The sequence below is a fragment of the Neofelis nebulosa genome, chromosome X (assembly GCF_028018385.1).
Source record: "Neofelis nebulosa isolate mNeoNeb1 chromosome X, mNeoNeb1.pri, whole genome shotgun sequence".
NCBI classification, from domain to species: domain Eukaryota; kingdom Metazoa; phylum Chordata; class Mammalia; order Carnivora; family Felidae; genus Neofelis; species Neofelis nebulosa.
In genome coordinates, this window is record NC_080800.1 from 47,589,376 (window position 1) to 47,613,684 (window position 24,309).

At 42.9% G+C, this 24,309-nt stretch overlaps 1 protein-coding gene across 9 annotated transcripts in view; it reads right to left on the bottom strand.

Moving 5' to 3' along the window:
- Positions 1-8,002: 8,002 nt before the first annotated feature.
- SMC1A (structural maintenance of chromosomes 1A) overlaps positions 8,003-24,309 on the bottom strand; it is a 46,873-nt gene continuing 30,566 nt past the window's right edge. For 4 of the 9 annotated variants that reach the window (XR_009257255.1, XR_009257251.1, XR_009257252.1 and 1 more), the window contains 3 exons: positions 12,012-12,219; positions 10,308-10,404; positions 8,003-8,214 (listed from right to left, as the gene is read on the bottom strand). Coding sequence is in view for 5 of the 9 variants with exons in the window: in XM_058714138.1 (XP_058570121.1) it covers positions 23,939-24,022 (84 nt within the window). In the remaining 4 variants the exon portion in view is untranslated. Of the gene's footprint in view, positions 8,215-10,307; positions 10,405-12,011; positions 12,597-17,949; positions 24,023-24,309 lie in introns of those variants that run through there. The other 5 variants (XM_058714141.1, XM_058714140.1, XM_058714139.1 and 2 more) reach the window with 3 other exon arrangements.

Genomic DNA, 24,309 nt, shown 5'->3' on the forward strand with positions numbered 1-24,309 from the left:
TGTACATTTGCCAAAACTTGTAAGCAACCAAAATGTCCTTCATTATGTGAATGAATAAGCTGTGGTACATCCAGACAATGAAATACTATTCAGCAATAAAAAGAAGTGAGCTATCAAGCCATGAAAAGACACGGAGGAACCTTAAAAGCATATTACAAAGTGAAGGAAGCTAATGTGAAAAGACTACACACATGGTATGATTCCAACTATGTGACATTCTGAAAAAAGCAAAACCATGGGATAGTGAAAAGATCAGTGGTTACCAGAGATTAGGGGAGGGAGGAAGGGATGAATAGGCAGAGAGAGGATTTTTAGGTAGTGAAACTACTCTGTATGATACTGTTATGGTGGATACATGTCATTATACACTTGTCAAAACCCATAGAATGTACAACACATAGAGTGAACCCTGATGTAAACTATGGACTTTAGTTAATGTATCAGTCGAGTATATCTCAATAAAGCTGAAAAAAGAAAAATAATAATGTATCATTATTGGTTTATCAATTGTAATAAATTCACCACACTGATGCACAGCGTTAATAATTGGGGAAATTGGGGTTTTGGAAAGGGAGTATATGAGAACTCTATATTTTCCACCCAGTTTTTGTTTAAACCTAAAGCTGCTCAAAAAAAAAAAAATAAAGTTTAGGGGCACCTGGCTGACTCAGTTGGTGGAGTGTGCAACTCTTGATGTCAGGGTTGTGCGTTCAAGCGCCACATTGGGGGTAGAGTTTACTTAAAAGAATAAAATTTTTAAAAATTAAAAATAAAGTATATAAGGAATAAAGTATTGATACCTACTACAACATGGCTGAACCTTAAAAACATGCTAAGTGAAAGAAGTCATCCAGAGAAGACTGCATAGTATATGATTCAATTTATATGAAATGTTCAGAATAGGCAGATCTATAGAGACAGAAAGGACATTGGTGGTTGTCTAGGGATGGGGAGATGGGGGCTTTGGGGTGACAGAAAAAAAGTTCGGTGTTTCTTTTTTGGGTAATGAAAATATTCTTTTTTAAATTTTTTTAACGTTTATTTATTTTTGAGACAGAGAGAGACAAAGCATGAACGGGGGAGGGTCAGAGAGAGGGAGACACAGAATCCGAAGCAGGCTCCAGGCTCTGAGCTGTCAGCACAGAGCCCGACGTGGGGCTCGAACTCATGGACCGTGAGATCATGACCTGAGCCGAAGTCGGCCGCTTAACCGACTGAGCCACCCAGGCGCCCCGGTAATGAAAATATTCTAAAATTTATTGTGGTGATGATTGTACAACTCTGTGAATACAATAAAAGCCATTGAATTACACACTCTAAATGAGTGAATTGTATAGTAAGTGAGTTAAGTCTCAATAAAGCTGTTTAATGTTTTCAAAAATAAAAACATAGCTACACACACACACTTGTATAGGCTTAGAAAATCCACACACAAAGGACACACGAAGAAATGCTACCAGTGGATTACTCAGTAGAAGGCTAGAGAACCAAGGGTGAGGGGTGAAAAAGAGACATATTTTTCACTGAATACCTTGTTGTATCATTTCAAGATTTTATCCTGTGCATGTTTAACACACTCTAAGAAAGTTTCCCTCAAATACAATTGCTTCCAACAAGCCTACCCTGCTTTTCCCAACTCTTCTCAAACAACAATCTCTCTTTATTCTATCTCCCAAAATAAGACACAAGCGGAAATCAAACCTAAAACCCGGCGAAACAATTCTAAAGAAAGAAAGAAAAGTAATAAAAGGAATGCCAAAACCCACGCAGAAAGAAATTCCATAAGTATATTCACTCAATAGGACATTTTGTACCATTTAAATATGTTTACAAATAATTTTAATGGGAGAGGCACCTGGGTGGCTCAGTTAATTGAGTGTCCAATTTTGGCTCAGGTCATGATCTTGTGGTCCATGAGTTCGAGCCCCACGTCGGGCTCTGTGGTGACAGCTCAGAGCCTGGAGCCTGCTTCGGATTCTGTGTCTTCCTCTCTCTCTGCCCCTCTGCCACTCGTGCTCTGTCTCCCTTTCTCTCAAAAACTAAATAAATATATTAAAAATTTAAATAATTTTAGTGGGAAATGTTTATGTGAAAATGGCAGTATATAATTGAATATACAGCGTGATCCCAAATGTATTTTTTAAGGACTAGAGTAAAGCCTAAATACACCAAGATGCTAACATTGGTTGTGCTTGGGCAGTAGGATGTTTTTCTCCCCCAAATTTTCACCAATGAACCTGTATTACTTTTGGAGGGAGGGACGTTTGTTTTGTTTGGGATCTATCTTCTGGGTAGAGGGAGAGGTTACTCATGGCCTCAGATCAGGCATATTATCATCGTTGGCTCTTTCTTGGCTCCTCTTGATTCCTTTCTTTGTTCATTTTATTTATTTATTCTCTAGAATTCCCACACCCACTCTCACTCCTGTTCCCCCCCAGAACAAACATTTAAATGTATTTAGTGAGTTTTACTTTTAGCATCAGAAAATTTTCTCTCTTCAGTATATATAAAACATAAATATATTTTGTTATATAAATATATAATATATAGATATATATTATACATGTTCTCTATAGAGAATGTTTACTTATGTATGAGAATGTTGACTTATGTATATATATAGATATACAAATACATATTATATATAAATATATATTCTCTATATAATTATATATATTATTACATTAATTATATATTATAATATGTATAGAGATATATTTATATGTGATATAATCTTATATATTATATATAATATATATGTTTTTTAAGTTTGCTTATTTCTTTGGAGAGAGAGACTGCACGAGCAGGGGAGGGGCAGAGAGAGAGAATCCCAAGCAGATTCCTCACTGCCAGCGTACAGCCCAATGTGGGGCTAGAATTCACGAACTGTGAGCTCATGACCCGAGCCAAAACCAAGAGTTGGATGCTTAACCAACTGAGCCACCCAGGAGCCCCTATTTGTTATTATTATTATTTTTAAAAGAAAGTGCCCAGTCTGGGCCTGGCATTCTAGCTCTGGGCCCTCCAGAGCCAAACTCCATACTTCCTCTTCAAAGCATAGCCCTCACCAGTCCCTCCTGTACTCTGGGCCACTCTCAAAGTGGCCATTCTTGTCCCAGGCCCTTGCAAAGCCATGATTTAATTTTCTTCAGAGCCTTGCTGTCCCCTTTCATTGTGGAGCCTGACACATCTACGCAAGTCCTGCCCTTGCTGCTTATTAGGTGACTAAACTTATGTAAGTCATTTCTTCTCTAGAGGCCTCAGGTTTTCAGAGGTGAATCGTGATATTAATAATTTCCACATAAAAGGGGCTGCATTAAGTGTTAAGAAGTTATGTACAGAGAGACCCAAGTAGGTAATAGAAGAATAAATGTTCAAGCTCCATCTTCCACCCCATCCCCCTTTGGTGTCCCCACAGCTTAAGGTCACTGTAGGTGTTCAGGATATGATTTCTTCTTTCTTTTCTGCCTTGACAATTGTTTCCCTATGACCCAGGCTGGAGTCTCCACTCCACCATTCACTACTACAAACCTGTTGTCCAAAGTGAATCCTGGGAGAGATGGGGACAAGTGAATAATGACTTAGAGTTGATCAGAGTTGGAGTCCCAGCATGATCATATTTAGCTGTGTGGCTTTGGCAAGTCACCTAAGACTCCTCGTGCCTCAGTTTCCTTACCTATAAGGAGGAGGGAAAATAATAGCATCTACCTCAGTGGCTGCCCTCACTTTCTATCTCGCCTCTCACATCCCTTCTCTTTCAACATGACTCACCTTCAGGCTCAGGACTTGGTTGGCTGGCCTCACCCTGCAACAGCTGACCCACTCCACACCCCCTCTCAGAGAAACCACGTCCTGGTGCCAAGAGGAACCTGCCAGGAACTAGTGACATCTTGCTGGCCCTTTAAGGCAAGAGTGTGCAACCACAGGGCTGAACCCAATTTCCATTCCTCATCCAACATTTCGTGCACCTGAATGCACACAATGAATATTCTCTGACCTTTCCTCTGGGGACCAGCCAGGGGCTGAGCTTTGCTGGAGTCCCTGCCTTCAGGGAACTTCTGATCTGCTAGGAGAGAGAGCACTAGACATCAATTTCACACGGGGGGCGACAGTGGAGAGCTCTGGAGGCTGTGGGAGCCCAGAGAAAAGGATCCATTCCCACTTGAGAATCAAGGTAGGCTGTTTGGATGAAGTCACACTTTACATGAGCTCATCAGGTTTGGGAATTCAGTGTAAAGGCCTTACACGGAAAGACATCTAGACAAGAGAGGGCTTGGTACATTGTAGTAACCACTTGTAGTTAGTTTAGTAATCAGAACACAGCATGTGAGGCCAAATGTGGCAAGAGATGAGGCTGGAGAGGCCTGGTGGGGGCAGAACTGTGGATGGCCTTAGTTGCCAAACAAGGAGCTAGAACTTTAATGCTAGTGGAGGGGGTGTAAAGGAAGAAAGCCACGTGTTGGCTTCTGCATCACTGCTCTCTCACTGCTTGTATGCAAAATTGTAGGTTGGAGATGGCCAGTCTGGAAGCAGGGAGCCAGGGAATAGATTTGGGGTCACACATATGAGGGATGTTGAGCCTGAAGCAAGGCAGTGGCAAAGGATGAGAAAAGGTGGACTTGAGAGACAGAAAGGAGAATCAGCTGGACTTGGTGAAGGATTGGCTCTGATGAGAGCAGGGGGGTTCAGGCTGCATGTAAGGCAGAGGACAAAGGGCAAACATACTGTTCAAGTGCCAAGGGGGTGATTAAGGCAAAGATAATGGCGGGAGGAACTCTGTGGGATAGAAGGGGCAGAAACACCTTTTTGGATGAGGAGGGATTCAGGCCACACTCACCGTGTGGCCTTGGGCCATTTTATCTTCCTCTAGTTCTTTAGATTTCCACCTGCTGAGAGTGCCTTGCTTGCTCAGTCAGTAGAGCATGCAACTCAGTCTCAGGGTCATGAGTTCAAGCCCCACATTGGGTGTGGAGCCTACTTAAAAGAGAAAAAGAAAAAAGAAATATGGCTAGAATTCTTCCTGCTAACTTAGGCAGAGAATGATAATTGTGAGGAATTAATCACATAAAAAAATGTCCAGGAAGTGCCTAGCCCTGTGGGTGATTAGGACAGGGAGACATGTGGCAGGTGGATTTGGTTCAGGGTGGGGTGGGGTGGGGCTGGGCTGCCATTTGTGCAACAGCATTGCCAGTGGCAGTGGGAAATACACACTTGCAGAAGGTGTGTGGGAAGGGAAACTGTGACCTGAACACATGTATCTTGGATTTGAAGGGGTCAGAGGCCAAGGCAGTCAAATGAATCTTACCCTGGGAGGCTGTGTCTTGGCAGTCAGCAGTGAAGAGCCTCTCTGAATCATGAACCCAAGACAGCCACCTCCCCCAGGTAGTACCCAGGCCTGGGAGGCCTGTGGCCTCTGAGTTCTCCTCTCAGATCAGCACCTGAGTTGCTGTGTGACCATGAGTCAGTTCTCACCCACTCTGGGTCCCAGGACTTCCATATGAACAACAACAATAAAAGCATGGGTGTGTTGGTGGAAACGTGGATGAAATGTTTCCAAAGGCCCTCTCCATGTTTTTTATGCCTCAGTTCTATGACCCTGAGTCTTCTTTTTAAAAAGTCTGGTCCTATTTCCATCCCTGACTTACTGTGTGGCATTGAGCCAACCGCTGGACCTCTCTGGGCCTATTTTCACATCTGGAATATCAGGAGATTGAGAAGGAGACTCTCCAATGTCCAATGATTCTCCCTGGAGGACGCTCACCCTCATCTCCAGCAGAATCTTTCAGACAAATCAGAGGAAATTGAGGCGCTGGTCACAGACGACCCCCTTCCAAATCTTCCATCTTCTCCCACTGCCCTCCCCTTCCTACTGTCAGGAGCTTGCAGCACTGGCTCGCTTGCCAAACTTGTTGCCATGACAACGAGTTACAAATAACTCAGATGCAGACGAAGATTTTAACCCAAGAGCTGCTGGTCCAAGGGCTTCTTTCTTCCTCCCCACACCAGACTGAGGGAACAATCTGACATATTCTTCAGGTTCAAGTGACTCCTCAGTGTCACAAGAATACATCCTGCTGTCTGAGGCTCTCCTAAAACCTGACTCAAATCTTTCCAATCACTTGCTCCCATTAAGGAGTGATCACTCTTATTTTGAACAGCTTCTGTCTGTTGAGGGCTATGTTGGATGCTTTACACACAGTAGCCAAGAAAATCTTCCCAGAACTCTTTCAGATAGACATTATTATTCCCATTTTGTAGGGGAGAAAATTGAAGCCCATGGATGTGACTTGAGTAAGGAGGTCAGAGAGTCAGAATTCAAACTCAAATTCATCAGATTTCCAAACCCAGGCTTTTTGCATTGCTAGTGGTTCACAAATGTTGGTCTACACACTTGGGGGCATATCTAAATAATCTGGGGCAGCTAAAAATTCACATTCTCACTTCCATTCAGAAGGTGGAATACATCTGCCTCCTCTAATTCCTGAGACCCTATGAAATAAGAGGAAAGGGATCATGTATAACCCACGTCTCCAAAAAAAGCTGGAGGAGGCCCCATCAATGGGAGTGAGATTTCACCAACTTTCTGGCAAGCAGAAAGGGACTTGAAGTGTGGTACCTGAGAAAGCAGGACAGGGAAGGGTAGAGGCACAGCCCACATGTGGAAGGGGGACCTGCAAAGGAGAGCCCTGGTCTATCCTGCAAAATCCCGGTGAGACTCTGGCACAAAAGAGCTATCCTGATGGTAGGCAGGAAATGAAGAGCCCCTGAGAGAAGAATTGAAAGTATGTGTTGGAACAGTTGCCTCCCCCACCCTCCCTCTGCCCTTCCCCATGTTTGTTGGTAGAAATCAAAAGCGAAACATCTGCACTTGAAGTACAGAGGGTTTCCTAAAGAAATCAAACAGTCCCAGTGCAGAACCTCCGCTTTCTGGGCTTAGGAGTCCTCCAGTAGAATGTGTGGGGCACATCTGTCACCTTAAGGGAAAGTTTAGTAGTGGACTTGACCAATCTCTGCCTCTTACACAGGCTTCCAACCAACTTTTCATTGGTTTCTTCTTTTTCAATGTTTTTGAGAGAAACACACACAGCGTGAGCGGGAGAGGAGTAATGAACTAGCGGAGAGGAGACACAGAATCCGAAGCAGGCTCCAGGCTCTGAGCTGTTGGCACAGAGCCTGACGTGGGGCTCCAGCTCACGAACCATGAGATCATGACCTGAGCCTAAGTGGAATGCTTAACCGACTGAACCACCCAGGTTCATTGGTTCCTTCTTAAATCAATGGGTGACAGGTTTGAACATTTGTGAAAAACACGCTAATTGGTTTATGAGCGGACTGATGAAGCCAACGGGAAGAACTAAGGGTGTGCCTATCTCAAGCAAAAAAAAAAAAAAAAAAAAATTACCAAGCAATTATGAAGTTCAGGAACACACACACACACACACACACACACACACACACACACACACAGGAAAATAAATCCAGGTAATTATAGTACATTTCTTGGCTCTTTAGCAACTACTTATTTACTAGAAATTGGGATATAAACATACTGGCCAGGGCACCTGGGTAGCTCAGTCGATTAAGCATCTGACTCTTGGTTTCTGCTCAGGTCATGATCTGGCAGTTTGTGAGTTCAAGCCCCATGTTGGCTCTGTGCTGACTGGGCGGAGCCTACTTGGGATTCTGTCTCTGCCCTTCCCCTGCTCGTGCTCTCTCCCTCAAAATAAACTTTAAAAATTTTTAAAAATATGTAAACATATTGTAAAGAGTGAAGGGAGGGGATATAGGGATGTGTGTGTGGAGGGGGATAAAATCCTCTCCTACTATAATGAGTTGTCGAGAGATAATGTCTCAAATTGCTAAGAAATAGTAGCAATATCATATTGTATGTCAACTATACTCCAATAAAAAAAATAGTAGCATAAACATGTTGTATAGGAGCCTGGTAGTGCTGCAGTTAAAAATCCTTTCAGTTACAAAGTAACACAAAACCAAACTGACAGCAGCTTAAACACTTATGGCTTTACTCATTCATTTATTTATTTATTTTTCGGGAAGTTAGTTTATTATTAACATAAGTGTGGCACGGGTTCAGCTGCGCAGTGATGCCATCGGGGAGCCAGGCTCTGTTTCTTCCTTCATGTGCTGTATCTTCATCCTCATGCTCATCTCCTCACAGTCACAAGATTGCTGTCACAGCTCCAGGCAGCACGACTGTAGTCAAGGTAGAGAGAAGAAGGAAAGGGACAGTGTCAGCAAAAGCCTCTTCAGAAGCCCCCTCTCCCCAGCAAACTTCTCATGGCCATAACTGGGACACATAACCATCTCCAGCTGCAAGGGAGGTTAAGAAAGTCTGGCTCTTCAGCCTCTGACTGGGAGATGACAAAGGAGAAGCGGGTTGGGAGTGGTAAATGCCAGAAGAAACAGCCAAAGGCTGGTAAAAATCGTTTAATGCAGTTGCCTCTACGAAGTGGGACTTGCAGTGGGAGAAAACCCAGATATTGCTGGGTTTTCTTATGAGCTCTTTAGCACCACTGTATTTTTTTTTAAGTATATGCAAGTGTTACTTTGATGAAAAATTGAAATTTAGAAGTGTTATGGTTTCTGTGAAAGGAAAACATTAGGAAAAAAAATAGAAGCTGGCAGCAGTTTTCTGTCTCCAGAGGAAAGGACATCAATTCACCTTGGAAGCAAACTTAGCAGAACAAACTTGCTACTTCGACTAAGGTATCTCAGGAATCCACCCCCGATCTTAGAGAAAATTGTGCTATCACCATCAGCGGTAACATGGCTGGTGGAAACCAGTACAGCACTGTGCAGCAGTTACAGAGGTTGACTGCAGTTAGACAGTCCTGGTACAATTTCCTGTCTGCCATTTATTAGCTCTGTGACCCTGGCAAGTGACACCTGGGAACCTCAATTTCCCTCTTCATGAAATGAAGGTAATTCAAGTGCCAGGTACAGAGTAAGCATTCAGCAAATGTAATCCACTCTAATTAAAATGTTAATGTTCTGAGCAGTGACATAATTTGAGTGTACTTTAACAGCATTATGCTTCCACTGAGTTCATTTTTTATCTCAAACATGGGTTTGGACTGGACTGGCCCTGAAAATTACTTGCTCCTGAGAGATGTGTGTGCATATTTTGTTCACAGAAGATGCTCAGTTTGGACTACACCAAGAGATCTGCAGGCTTGGATTGCTGTTGACTCCTGTTGAAGGAAAGACTGTAAAAAGGAACTAGACTGGATTGTCGTTTCCACTATATATATTATTTAATGTTAAAGAACAATCCACCCTACATAATGTGCTGCTGACTATTACAATTGCCTCATGTTGGCCTGGGAGTGGTGAACAGAACAGTGACCTTGTCTCTCTGATGTCACGGTGAGAGCTAGAGATCTGAACTTCTGGTAGGGAGCATACGGCCAAAAACTATCTGGTTGTTGGATGATCATCTTGCCCACACATGGTATCAGTGTTGGGGGCTAAGGAGAAGGACAGCCAGTATGTAGCCTCATTCAGAGGGGCATGGGTGGTATTCTCTCAGAGAGGTAATATCTGATCATCCATTTATAATTTTCCTTCCTGGCTTGGTAATTATCATCTGTTATCCCCAAGACTCCAGTAAAGCTCTATTAAGCACACACTCACAGAAGATATTGCATCCATTAAAGAAAAGGATGCTATGAAAAAAGGCACCTTTGGAGAATAAGAAAGAGCGCTCAGAAATTTAAAATGACTGCCAAAATAAAAAAGTAGGCTAGAAGATAAATTCAAGAAAATGTCCCAGACTGCAGAGTAAAAAAACAAAGACATGGAAAATATGACATAAAATGAAAAGACTAAGATGATCATCCAGAAGATCCAACACCCAACTGATATGAGGTCTAGAATGAGAGAACAGAAAAAATACAGGAGAGAAAATTAACAAAGAAATAAAACAGTCATTTCTCAGAGGAGAGGAACACGAGTCTTCAGATTGAAAGAGCCCAGCCACCAGATGCCCAGCAAAACAGACAGGAAAGAACACACTCCTGTGCTCATCACTGACATATTTCAAAACACAAGAAGGGAGGGAAAAAAAAAGTAAGCTTCCTGAAGTGCGGAAAACAGGTCGCCAAGAAAGGAATGAGAATCATATTAGCACCCGACATCTAATCAGCAACACTACACACGAAATGCAATACCTTCAACATTCAGAAGAAAAAATATTTTGATCATAGAATTCTAAAGCCAAGCTATCATCCAGATATGAAGGTAAAATAATGCCACATTTTCAGATATGCAAAGACCCCAAATTTTACCTTTCTTAAGAAGTTACTTGAGGATGTTCTCCACCAAAATGCATGGTGTCTCAGTCAGGATTCTTGGATGCCGGTAACAGAAACTGATTCTAGTTAACTTAAGCAGAAAAGGGATTTATTACAAGGTTATCAGGTATTTCACAGAAATCTGGGGACGCGGGCAGGAGAAGCCACAGCTAAAGCCACACTGTGGGAACAGCCAGGTGAGAATGCTGCTACTGGTCCTGCTTATCCCCACAGCTGGAGCCCTGGGATGTTGTCCTGCCACCACATGCCACCACACATAAACTCTGGCCATCCTCCTGTTCGTTCTCATTGATTTGTGGTCAACTTTGGCATTGTGTTGTTACTCATGCTCTTCAGTCCATGGTATTGTTTTTCTCAGTTTATCCAAGGCCCCTCTTTTGCTTTATTTCATTGTATTATCTCTTTTCCCTTTCAATTTCCATTCCCACTCCCATTCTACTGCCCACCTCAGTGTGCTACTCAAGTGTATTTCATGTATATACACTTCCAACCCATCTTCCATATGTTTATTTTGGTATATGCATATCCATGAAAATAGTGTTGTTTTACAGTTACATAAATGGTGTTATGCTGTAAATCTCATTCACCTTTTCAGTCCACACTAGCCTTTGGAGATCTATCTGTGCGACTCTAGTGAATTTAGCTCATTTCTTTTGATTGCTTTATATTTTGCATCCTATAAATATACCACAGTTTGCTTATCTGGTCCCATGGTGATGGACACCTGGATTGATCCCAATTCTTCACCACCACAAACAATGCTAGAACAAATAACCTCAACTGTATTTCCTTAAGGACCTGGAGAAGAATTTCCCAGGTATCTATTTCTCTGGAATATATATTCAGGAGTGCAGTTGCTATGTTGTACAGTCTACACCTACTGAACTCCGGGAAGTATTGCCAAATTAGTCTCTGGAATACCTGTTTCCATTTATGCTCCCACCCACGATTTTCCTTTTCTCCTCACATCCTCATCAGCATCTGACAATACCTGACTTTCTACATGTTGCCATTCTTGTAGCAATTTCTATCTTAATTCTCATTTTTCTAATTATTAGCAGAGTTGAAAATGTCTTAATATATTCAAGTTTCCCCTTGTGTAAATTCAAGATTCTCTGTTTGTTACTCTTCCTATCTTTTGCCCATTTTCCTATTGGGTTTACTATCTTCTTTTTTTAGTTACTAATCTTTTGCCAGTTTTACACCTTGCAAATATATTCCCCTAATCTATCATCCATCTGTTAATTTTGCATATTCCCCTCTCCCCTGTACTTTTGGCCCTAGATTCAAGGCCATGAACAGAGTATTCAGCCCTTGCTGCCTGGTGGACAGGGAAAGGAAGTTTCTGACCTCCTTCAGTTTCCATGGTAGGAAGTGAAGCCCTGCCTCCCACCAAGACTCACAGGAGGGGAGTAATCTCCCAAACAGAATGAGGATTTAGATGCTAGGCAGCCACTAGAGTTCACTCTTTTGGTTGTCCAACATCCATATGTACCCTTCTTCCTATACTTACAAAAATGCTTCCCTCTTAGTACCTTATATAACCAAAAATGTACTCATTCCTTCTCTAAAGGAAGACCACAGAAAGTGTAAGTTTGAATGCTTTCAGGTGCAAGCAATATAAAACTCAACTCAAGCTGGCTTAAATAATAAATGTAATTTATTGAGTCACTTAACTGATAAGTCTGTAGGCAGGGCAGACTTTAGGCACGGTATGATCAGCAATATGGTTCCATTTCTCTGTGCTTCTTTTGCCTCCTCCATTTGTCAGCTCCATCCTCAGGTACGCCTTCTGCATGTTCACAAGATGGCCAACAGCAGCAACCAGGCTACATGCTTCTTTGTTCATATCCAAGGGAAGACAGGCCACCTCTTCCCTCAAAAACTGAACAGAAGTCCTAAACTTCAGTGTGACTGGATCATCTCTGAACCAATCATCACTGTGGGAATGGGGCATGATTACTCAGATTGGTTTCTACCAATAAAGGCCTATACCTAGAGCTGGCAGTGGGTTCAATCCCACTCAAAATTGTATAGTTGTTATACAATGGGGGAGGAGAGGAATGGATATTGGAAAACAACCACAAAGTCCACTACAAAGGAGTAAACTAAGAAAGAGGAAGATATGGGGTCCAGGAAAGATTGGGTCCAGCCCAGAAGAGTAATGAAGGGACGTCCCAGGATGACAGTTGCGCTGCAGGCCTACAGAGCAATCAGTCCAAATTGGAGCAGGAAGACGGAGGGCTCCCAGGAGGAAGGTATCTGGGAAAAAAGGGGATTCAAATGATTTTATACTTTCCTTGAGAATTTGGAACAATTTAAGAAGGAGATAAAGTCAGACAATGCAAGGAAAAAAGAAAGGCAATTAGAAACTCCAGGAAAAAAAAACTGCATAAGAAAAGAAATGTAATCCTAGTACACTAATTGGAGCTTCAGGGAACAACATTTACATAATTATAATAACATAAACACTTTATTGACTTTAAACTTTTAGAGTGACCTGTCAGCTAAGTATGGATGACTTAATTATGGTTATAGAGCAGAATGTAAATGTTATTAATCTCATTAACATAAAAGTAAAAGTATAAATGACAGAAGCTGAGAGACTGAAAGCAGCATAAGTCTATTATTTAAAGGTACGAAGGTAAGGAATAGAGAATATATAATTAACAATAGAACTATATTGGGGGCATGGGAGGAGGGTAGTTGGCTGATTTAAATAGCAGGAAGTCAACAGATAATGCCTGAAAGTGATAAATCGAAAAAACCTGTATATATTATTTAGAGATATTAAGATAATTACCAGAAAAATTAAAAACAAACAGTTGTAAGTAGACTAGTAGATTTCCAGGTCAAGATGGCAGACTTACCATGTGTTTATCTCCACTCCCACCTGAGACCTTGCTAAAATGATAGTAAAGGAATTTTTAAAAAAGGTATAAAAACACAATGAGGAAGATAATGAGAGCAGGTCCATCAGCAAAAGAGAGATTTCAACACATTTCTGGAAGATAGAAAGTAATGGAGGAATGGCAACTGATGGAGCATGGTGGAGGAAGCCAAAGCCTGGAGTATGCATGGAGATGATGCCACCGAGGAAGGAGTTGATCTTTCTCTGCAGAAGCCTGGAGTCTTGGGTCTTAACAATGTCAGGCATGATGTAAAGTGTGAGTGAGATGTTGGGTTGAAAACAGGGAGATTAATTGGAAGCCTGTATATCGAACAGTTAACCCACCCCCTTATGTACAATTCACAGCACCCAGGTGTCTACCCATTAGGCAAAACCCAGAGGGTTCTTAACTAAGAAAACTGAACAACCTCAGAGAAAAGATCTTCACATTCTAGCATTCGAGGATTCTGCAGCATAGCAGTCAGTTCTCTTCCAATCATCCTAAAGGAAAGCCATCGGTCACCTAGCACTGTCCCCCCATACACAGAGCTCCCAATCAGATATTTGTTGCTACATTCTTAAATGGATTAAATGCTACAACCATGGATTACCAGGCATTTGAGAAATGACTGCAAATTAAAAGAGACCAAAATAAGCAAACAGGGTAAAACTAATCCCAAAGGAAACATATTTTTTGAAAGGAAAATAATAGAAAATACCTCTATTATACCCAGAGAGATTCAAGATACTAGTACATCCATTAAGCAAAAATAGGATGCTGTAAGAAAGGAAAAGGAACACGAATGGATGTTTGGAGAGTTTAAAATGTAATTGCCAAAATGAAAAGAAATTCAATAGAAGAGTTGGAAGATAAAGTTAAATCTCCCAAAAAGTAAACGAAAACAAAAGTAAGAGAGGGGGAGAGCTAGGGAGGGAGGGAAAATGAGATTGAGGGAGAGACCAGATTGAAAACTACAAAAGATCAATTCAGGAGTTGTTCCAGGAGAGAACAAAGAAAATGGAAGAGAGGAACATATTAAATAAATAAAAGAATTTCCTAAAGAACTTCACAATGAAGGGACCTAACCAGTGACCAGCACAATGAATGACAAATACCCAAACCTAAACACATAATTATAAAATCTCAAAACACCAAGAATATAATTTTTTTAAAGTACTATTTAAAGTTTGGGGTGGGAGGAGGTAGATGAAGTACTTTTCCCTATTCTTCTCCCCAAGTACAGCTAAAATCCTGGGGCACTGGATATAAACATAATAAGACTCAGAAAGGTGAAGAGAAGAAGGCAAACAGGCTGGAGACCTTGGCAGCAGAGAAGTGACATGGTGGTGAGTTCCTTCGGTTTGCTTTTTTACTCGCACACTCCAGACTTGGTGCTGGAGAAGGTGGCAGTTAGATAATAACCACTTCACTCCAGCCAAATACCACAGAAAAAACTGTGCAAATGCCAAGTGGGGAGCTTAGACTTGTACCCTTACTGGCTGAGAAGTCACCCCTTCCCCTTCCTGCTGGGGTGCTCTCAGAGAAGGTTGAGTAGGGAGCTGGAACTCCCATATCCTCACCCAAAGAGTAATGAGAATACCCTCCTTCTGGCTTGCCAGCAGGAGGGGATCCTAGACTTCCACACCCACCTGGTAGTAATGAGGCACTGTCCCCTCTCTCACTGCTGGAACAGTGTCTGAAGAGGGAAGGTGAAAAAGAATGCCCAGGTTTCAACATAAAATTATTCATCATACCAAGTACCAAGAAAATCTCAACTTAAATGAGAAAAGATACTTGATAGACTCCAACACTGATATATTAAAAATGATCTGACAAGGGTTTTTAAGGAGCCATCATAAAAATGCAATTAAAACAAATGAATAGAAACTGTCAGTAAAGAAACAGAAGATAAAAAGAAAACCAAATGGAAATTTTATAAGTGAAAAATACAATAACCAAAACAAAAACCTCAATGGATCGGCTAACATCAAAATGGAGAGAACATGGTAAAGAATCAGTGAACTTGGATACAGAATAGAAATTACCCAATCTGAAAAACAGAAAAGACTGGAAAAAAAAGTGAACAGAACCTTAGGCACCTGTGAAACTGTAACAAGAGATCTAACATTTGTGTCATTGAGATCCTTGAAGGAGAAAGAAAAAAAAAAAAAGATATGGGGAAAGTTACTATAAAGCAATGAGATTCAGACTGATATCAGACTTTTTATCATCAAAATTGGATGCTAGAAGGAAGTGGAGTAATGCCTTCAAAGTTCTGTGGGAAAATGATGTTGAACCTCAAACTCTATAGCCAAGTATAAGGATGGAATAAAGCTATTTTCAGACATGCAAAGACTCAGGAGGTCTAACTCTACAAACTTTTCTGAGAAAGTTACTTGAGGATGTGCTCCATCAAAACAATGGAAAACAAACAAACAAAAAAACCCCTGGGAGTCAGCAAATGGTGGATTTAACCAAGGAAAGCAGTGAAGGAAGGTCTTGAAATGACAGCCATGCATCAGGCCTAGAGAGCAACTAGTCCAGATCTGAGAAAGAGTATAGAGGGTTCCAGGAAGAAGTTCTCTTAGAAGAAGATTAAAAAAAAAAAAAAAAAGAAAAAGAAAAAAGTAGGCTTGATGGAATACTTAATGTAAGAGAGATTTTGAGAACAAAAAATATGGAATACATGATAAAATAGTGAAAGATAAAGAGTATTAGAAATGTGAGGGAGAAATGAAAAACTACAAGGAAAAATTAAAAAGTACATTAAATGGCTTCCTCAATGAACAATATTTACAGTCACATTAATATAATCGCTTATTGCTCTTCAACTTTTCAAATCAAACTATCAAACTATTGGCAACACACATACAAAAAAACTTAAATCGTGATTACAGAATTCAGTGTTATCAACTTTGACAATAAAAGACCAGATGGCAGAAGTTGGGGAGGTTGACAGTGGAGAAGGGGAAAAAAAAAGAAAAGATATTCTCATCTAACAAAGTTCTGGTCAAGAAATATTGTCTCTAATTCACAGACAAGGAAAGAAAGGTGCTACTTAAATTCTGAAAAGTATCTTGTACAGAAACTCAATTCTATTAGAAGCAGAGAAGACGAGAGTTGAACTTGGTGTAAGTGATCTAAATCCTCATTTATAATACATAGCAGGACAGCAATGGGTTAATGTCTGAAATTGATGAGAGACAAATGTTCACATAGCTCACATAACATTTAGATATGGAGGTAACAATCAGAAGAAATAACTAGAAGTGGCTGCTAATAACTAAAAGTGGTCGAGTGGGAGTGGGGCTGTAGACTCTCACTTTTCAGTGTCCTTTTGTACTGATTTAAGTTTATTGACTTGTCTTCTAAATATGCACACATTACTTCTATTTTAAGATGAACGCGTTAAAATTAATTTTGAAAAACACAGAAAAAGGACACTCCTGTCCACCACTTATGCCCTCCCTCCAAATTCCCTTGTCACTGCAGACCTAATGGCAGAATACAAAAAAACTTTGACAGTCTCCCTTCCTGCCTCTCCCTTAGATACAGCTCTGCTGCAGCCAAACTGGGATATTTGTTAGCCTGAAGTTGCCATATTTACACCCACCTCCTTGCTTGTTTTCACGTCTCCCAGGCCTGAAAAGCCCTCACTCATCTCCACCAGTTGGAATCCTATTTTACAAGGCTCAGCTCAAATTCCTCCTCCAAAAAGTCTTCCTTAGTCCCCTGGGAGAACCCTTTTCCTCTCTCCTCAGGGACTCTCGAGTCTTCATTCATGCCTCTAATTATGACACTTACATGTTCTTTCAAGTATATTGCTTGGGTCAGTGTTTCATGCCTACAACCATCTTTCACGCCAGTTACCAGAGTGATCTTCCTAAAATACCCATCTGACTTACTCTCCTGCTTCAAACCCTTCCACAGCCTCCCACTGCCAATAGGGTCAAAGGTGAGCTCAAATGCCTGGCTTCCACATCTTCTACTGCATGGGACAATGCCCACTCTCCCCAAAATTCATGCATTTCCAAACTTTTCATATAACTTTGCTTAGGCAGCTCCTCTGCTTGGAATGTTCCATATCCCCTTTCTACATGGTAAACACCAACTCTTCCTTCAAGATTCCGTTCAAGTGCCCCCTTCTCTATAAAAGCTTTCCTGAGTACTCCCTCCATCCTGCCCCACCCCACATAGGAATGGTCCTATATTCTCTCCCTGCCTCATCTAGACTTCTGCTACATAATCTCTCACTTTTGGTGCTTGCTTATTCATCTAAGTCCCTGATTAAACTGCAAATTCCTAGAATTGAGGGAGTATAGCTTATCCTCAGAACCTAGCACAGGGCCTGACATGATGCAAGAACTCAGTGTATGCCTGCTGGCCACATGGGTGCAAGTGATGACTGAGTGGATCCAGGAAAGAACAAATGAGCAAACAAATGAGTGAATGCTTATACTGAAGCCTGGGTGAATAAGTGAATGAATGAGTTATGCATGAATAGGCGAACAAAGGAATGATGAGTGGATGAACGAGAAAAAGAAGCCAATAAGTAAATGAATGAGAAGTGCCTGTGCCAGTGAGGTTATGCGACAGAGTGAATTCCCACCGGTGTCTTGTTTCAAACCCACTTGGGGAAGGCCCTCGTGCCCTGCTCTCCACCCATCTACAGTGCACACCACAATGTTCACTTCTTTCAGATTACAAGAACACACACACTCAGGTTAGTGATGGAGATTTATTGAAGCATTCACAGGGAAATAAGGAAGACAAGAACAGCTACACAGGCAGCCTCATGGAGGAACAGAAACTCGAAAATGGTTCATGATCCAAAGCAGCTCTAGAGCCTGTCTTATCTCATCACCCCCTCAGCTGCAGGCATCTGTTGCTCCCTTCTCTAGTGCTTCCCAAAATGGTGACTCAACTTCTTTCTGGCTGTATTTATATTCCTCCTACTGCTACTGACTACCTTTTATCTTTCTTTCTTTCTTTTCCCTCTGCTCCCCTCCTCTCTAGCCCTTGGCCTTTGGGGGCCTCACAGCTTCTGGGCCTCCTGGCTCCCACAGCTTCCTGGCTTCTGGGGCTTCAGTTCTAATGAATGCAGGGCTTCTTCTGTGTTGTAGCTTCTGTTTGCCTTATAAATCCTGCAGCCTCTTCGATTCCTGCTGCCTGGCTACCTTGTGGCTCTTACAGTCTCATCACTTCTGCTACCTCGTGGATCTTGTCCGTTTGAACCTTCTGCTGCTTCATGGATCTCAGATTCAGGGTTCTGCCTCATGGTTTCTGTTCCTCGTGGCTCCTGCTACATTGTGGCTCCTATTGCTTCATGGCTTCTTTGTCCTTTTGGCCCATTGTTGTCTTGCTGCTTCATGGCTTCTGCTACCTTGCGGCCCCATGTTCTCACGATAATAAACATCTATGGTCCCTGCAGCTTTCTCCTTGCTTTTGCTGTTTCGCTTCTGGCACCCCTCATCCACCACCACTTCTGTCTCACTAAATTCTAATTAATTGTTCACTTCTGAATGCCTCACATCTAGCCTCCCTGGAGGCTATTTAATGCAGGCCATCCCTACGAGGTGGAGTTCTTACATCAGTCCACCTCATAGGCTGCGACCTAGAGATTGGCTATCCTCAAGTCAGATACTATCCCAAACTAAACATCTGTGGCCAGGATTGTGAGGTCACATGGTACAGAGCATGGCAACTCATGCTTAAGAAACCCCTTAGAAGGGACTGTGGGCATGGCAGGTTTGCTGAGGGTTTCCAGAAGGGGGCAGTGTAATTGGCAAGCTTCTTGTTTGGCCTGTCCAGTACACTGACCTTCAAGGCCAACCTAAGTCCCGCCTTCTCCCTGGCCACCTCTGCTTGTCCTGATCTGTGATGGGAGAGATCAAGGCTCTAGGAGTGATGTGGAAAAGGAACTTAGGTTCCAGTTCTGGCTCTGACACTTTCTAGTAATGGGGCCTTGGGCAAGCTCCTTCCCCTCCCAGGGCCTCAGGAGGGAGTTGGACAAAGTCTGTAAGTTCCCTTACAGGTCTGACATCTAGGCATCTCACTTTAGGTTACGGTCTAAGGGATGGGAGTCTTACCTGGGGAAGCCCTCAAAAACATCTCTTGAGGTAGGAAAGAGGGAGTCAGAGTCCTGGCTTGGAAGAGCCTCACTGCATACAGGAGGTGCTTAGCCAAGATTTATTGAACTGGATGAATGAATCAATGGCTGGGAGGCTGGGGGGGGGGGGGACCACACAGCACACAGAATGTTTAACTAACTTAGGGGAGGAGTTCCAGTTGCTGAGGCTGGAAGGAGATTCTGACTTAGATGGATGAGGAAAGAGGAAAATGACTGGGATAGGGTAGGAATGTGGGCTACTGATGGACATTCATTTATCCTCTCAGTCACTCTCCACATCCAATAATCAGTCATGAAGTCCAGCTCATCACCTTCCCTTTACAGCTCACTTTTGTTGCCTCCAACCCATTCTCACTGCTGTTGCCCTTGAGTAGTCCTCCTAGTCTTCTCAGTAGTTTCCTAACTGATCTCCCTGTCTCCATTCTCTCCCTCACAAGTGCATTCATTCACGCACTCACTCACTCAAAAACTATTTATTGGGTGCCTGTTTTGGGTTAGGCACTGTGCTTTTTGCTGGGGATATACCAGTAGCAAGATAACCCCAGGCCCATCCTTGTGGTGCTTTTAGCTTATTCAGAGACAAACAAGCCAATACAGTGAGTAGTTGAGCAACAGGGAAACCACAGGTCTGGCAGCATACAGCATGCACTCTGACCTAAACCATTTCCATACTGGCTGACCAGAAAAAGGTTTATTAAGTTCTCATCTGACACAGTCTCCTAAAACCATTCCGTGGCTCCCACACTGCCTACAGCTAGTTCCCAAACCTGGCTGTACCCTACACTCACATGCTGACTTTTCTAAGCGCTCAAGATCCTGAGGCCCCATCCATTACAGAAATTGAATGTTTAGAGGCTGGGGCCTGGGATGCTCCATGCGTCTCTGGTACACAGCCAGTTTGGGAACCACACTGTCCCAAGAAAGTAAATCTGAACTCTGTCGCCAGGCTCTTACTCCCCTCTTCAAATCTCTGGCTCTCGAATACTTCTCCAGCTTCACTTCCTGCTGCTCTTCCCCACCTCAGTAAAACTTGTTTCAGGAGTTTGGAACTGTTTTGCCATTTCTTGCCTTCAGGTCTTTGTGCATACTGTCTCCACAACCTGGAAATTCCCTCTACTTCAACTGGATGGTTCCTACCAGTCTCTCGAGACTCAGCTCAGGTGTCACCTCCTAGACTAGAGGATGCCTTCCCGGAACCTTTACATTTAAGCTAGATACTCCTCAGTTTTCAATGCTCCCGTCAAGAGTGCTATCACACTGTATGGTTAAAGGCTGTTCTATGAATTGCCTCCAACTAGTGAGCTCCTCAAAGGCGGGGTAAAGATTGAACTCCTGTTTGTGTCCCTGGCACACAACACGAGATTCCTAGAGTGAAGTGCCCAGTTAAAGGTAAACACTGCCATGGAGTTTTCTTAAACTCCCTAGACCAAGGCTACTGGGTCCAGAGTATAAGGGAGTCAGCCTAGTGCCATCCAACTAGCCCTAGAGATTCTATTTGGACATAGCCTACTCTTGGCAACACTGTGGTGTTGGCTCTCATCTGAGTACAGCCTTCACTCAGCACATGTTGCCCTGTGATGATAGGAGGCAGTGTGGCACAGTGGGCAAAGCACTGGGCAAGCACAGCGATCCTCCTGGTTAAGTCTAGGCTCTGCCAACGAACCACTGGGCTCTAGGACAAGGCCTCTCACCTCTCTGATCCCCAGGACCTAAGTCCTTTGTCACATTTATGTTCCTGTGGGCCAGGGCTTCAGCCCAAGGCATGTCATCTAATCCTTTCCACCCTGTGAGGTAAGGATTATTATCCAGATTATTATCCACACCTACTGAATTAGACTTTCAGAGGCGGGACCAGAGCAAGGAGCTCCACATCCTTTTGGACGTGGAGGTGCAGCAGGGAACAGCTGCTTTTTATTATAAGCCCTTCTGTACTATTTCACCTTCTAATCAGTGTATATATTGCTTTGATTTTTAAAAAGGAAAAAGAAAAAGCTTCACAAGTGATTCTGGTGCACAGCCAAGGTTGATAACCATCCTCGCAGCGGAGAAAGCACAAGACTGAAGCGGAGGGCCTGAGTTCAAACCCTTACTGTTATCTGGTAGCTTGGTCATTAATCTTCCTGGGCCTCAGTATCCTCAACTGTAAAGTGAGGAGAATAGTAACTGCTACCTTGAAAGGCCTGTGATAATCTAAGTGCCAGCCAAATTGCTTCAAATGTATTTCACTTCATCTTGCCTACACTGCTGCAAAGTAGGCACATATGACCTCCTTTCCTATGCAAGGAAACTGAGATTCAGGGAGGCGAAGTAACGAGCTGAAGTTTCTACAGCTAGGATTTGAACCAGGGTGACTCCCAGACTGTGCTCTTTCAGATATGCCAGCATTTCCCAAACTATAGCACACGTACCACTGGTGGTATGTGACTTCTTTGGTTGAACACAGACAAATTTGAGTTATGCCTTTTAATATGTATTAGAAAAATACATAATTAGCATATCAAACCCGTGGTTTCACGGATATCACTACCTAGGATGAAACTGAAGTAGGTAACAACATTATACCTAAGACAACCTCAGGAAAATATTGAGTAAATAGTACAGGAGGGCAATTTGGAAGTATCTATTTAAAACAAAAATATAAATAGCCTATGACTCTGCAGTTCAACCTAGGAAGCAACCCTAGGTAAACTCATACACACACGCGCACACACACACACGTGTTGTTCCTGTGTAGTATTCCGTAATAGCAAAAAGAGAAAACAGTCTTAACTATCTATCACAAAAGAAATGGGAAGATGTGATAGAGTCCTATAATGGCAGTCTATATAGCCATTACAAAGGATGAATTGAATCTACATTTTGTAAAAACATGCATAGATCTCAAAACATCTTAAATTGAAGAAAGCAAATTGTAGAACGACTCAATATGCCATTTGTATTAAATACACAACAGTATTTTCAATGAATTATATACGTAAAAGTCTTAAAAACAGTCTAGATGGATGTACAACACACACGATAGCAGTTTAGAGGGGGAGGGGGAATGGTAATCAAATGAGGCTACCTTTATTTATAAATCTAATGTCTTAGAGAATGGATTCATGCATTACTTGAGTAATCAGAACTGACTTAACTTTTAAAAAACAAAAATGCAGTATACAATCAGAACAAGGTGATGGTCTGACAGTGTACATGAACGAGCAAAGGCTGACCTCATGGCAGCAGGCTCTGCTGCCTCTGCACGGTCCCTACAGCTGACACAGTTAGTTCCCAAAAGGAACTTCACACACATTCGGCTGGGATGTGGCCCAGGCTACCTCTCCCCGACTTCCTCACAACCCAGGTTGGGGCCCAGGCACCTGGTTACCACACGATTGAAGCTATAGGCTTCCTTAGGCCCTTCACTTACCAGATAAACCCCACTGGTGCCCTGGAGCTTTCTCAAAAAGCTAGGCATCCAGTATCTTCCAGATTTGGAGGCTCTTTCTGTCCCCAACAATTGGGATCAGAGCCCACAGGGGTCTAGGTATGAGAAGGCTTGAATTCTGAGGGGTCGGCACCTAGTGGGCTCCAAGCAGGGATAAGGCCCCCAGTGAGGAGCTTGACATCATTAAATCCTATGAGGTAGGTAATATTGTTAGCCCCATTTTACAGATGAGGAAACTGAGGCACAGAAAGGTCAAATGACTTGCTCAACATCAGATTAGTGACTTAAAAAAAGGACGAGAACCCACAACTGTCTGTCCCCAGAGCCCAGGCTCTGCTCCTAGTGCCCAAGCAAATCCTACCAATTTGTCAAGGTTCAGCTCAAATGTGACCTTCTCCAGGAAGCCTGGAGGTGATCATCCTCTTCTCAAAGTACATATACATAGAATTCAGCTGACCATGGGAAATCATGAACCTACTGCATCTCCTCAGTAGGAGGGTAGAGATCATGTCTGATTCAGCTCTGTATTTCTAGAATAGAGCCTGACAAATAGAGTGCTCGATATACGTCTGATAAACACACAAATGAATGAACACACGAATCAGTGAAATGAGGGCAGTTTCACATGACTGATTCCTATGAGGTCCTGAATACCTTTGCCCAGCTCTGGGGTGCTGTCATACTAAGCTCTCTTAGAATCAAGTTCAGCCTAGGCTCCTTCTAAAATGAATCTCCGATATCTTTATTATTGTGCTAACACACCCACATGCACACACGCAGACGCATATATACACACATACATACCCACACACAAGCAAGATGCAAGAGGCCCAAGGGACCTATGGTTATGGGTGATAGGAGGGGGGCCTGGGGAGGGGAAGGCGGGGGGAGGGAAGAAAGAATGGACAGATGGCCCTGTTCGGCTCAGTTCAGCTCAGCACCTCCTTCCAAAGGCCAGGATGCTCCCTGTAGCTCAGGAATTTTTGCTCCAGACCTAACATCACCTCTGTTCCTCTTCATGCTTGACAGCAGTGCCTAAATCCCATGACTATACCAAACAGGGACAGGAGGTAGGGGAAGGTTGGGAGCCAAGTATCGAGAGATTGGGAGAGGGGCAGCTTAGGGATCCAGACAGGGCAGAAGGGCAGAACTACTGCTACTGCTCATTGGGGTTGGGGTTGGCATCTGGGTACTTGGTGAGGTCGAAGGTCAGGACTTTGCTGATCACACAGTCCCCTTGCTGAAGGAGGAGGGAGAAAAAGAAAAATGAAATTGTAAGGAGAGAATTAAGGGAGGGAGGGGGTCTAGCGCCCCAGGACTGGGGGCCTCAAACCCTCCTCCCTACATACCTGCCCAAAGCCCAAGCAATGGTTCTCTCTGGGTGTGAGAGGATGTGCTCGGTCCCATGTGCCTTCTCTCCCTGCCTACCTCTGCATTCTCCTCCTTTTCTCTGCTGTCTGGCTGTCTCTGCCTGGCCGTTCCACCTGTCCCCAGACGCAATGGCCCTGCCCAGCTGGGCTGGCTAAG